The 367-nt window shown below is 66.2% G+C and overlaps 1 protein-coding gene across 1 annotated transcript in view; it reads left to right on the forward strand.

The window, feature by feature from the left end:
- GCK (glucokinase (hexokinase 4)) overlaps positions 1 to 367 on the forward strand; it is a gene marked incomplete at both ends in the record, with an annotated part of 2,504 nt that overhangs the window by 552 nt on the left and 1,585 nt on the right. The window contains 2 exon segments of the mRNA XM_010142092.1: positions 95 to 261; positions 350 to 362. Of these exon segments, the coding sequence (XP_010140394.1) occupies positions 95 to 261; positions 350 to 362 (180 nt within the window).

The following is a 367-nucleotide window of genomic DNA, read 5'->3' on the forward strand; positions in this document are numbered from 1 at the left end:
GGGCGGTGGTGCCGGTGCCCCAGGCCCGAGTGACAGAGCGACAGTGTCTCCCCCCTCACTGCTCACGGGCCTGGGATGGGGCTGGGAGACACCCATGCACTGCCCCAGCCTGGGCCCTGAGACAGTGGCTGCTTTCCACAGCTCTTTGACCACATTGTCGAGTGCATCATGGACTTCCAGCTGAAGCAGGACCTGATGGAGCAGGTCCTGCCGCTTGGCTTCACCTTCTCCTTCCCCTGCCAGCAGACGGGCCTGGATAAGGTGAGGGGGCGGCTCCAGCCCTGGGAGGACGGGGAGGGCTGTGGGGTGCAAGGCAGCTGCCCAGCTCCTGCCCCCTCCTCTCTTGCAGGCAGTGCTGCTGAGCTGG

Source organism: Buceros rhinoceros, unplaced genomic scaffold (genome assembly GCF_000710305.1).
Source record: "Buceros rhinoceros silvestris isolate BGI_N320 unplaced genomic scaffold, ASM71030v1 scaffold30298, whole genome shotgun sequence".
Lineage (NCBI taxonomy): Eukaryota > Metazoa > Chordata > Aves > Bucerotiformes > Bucerotidae > Buceros > Buceros rhinoceros.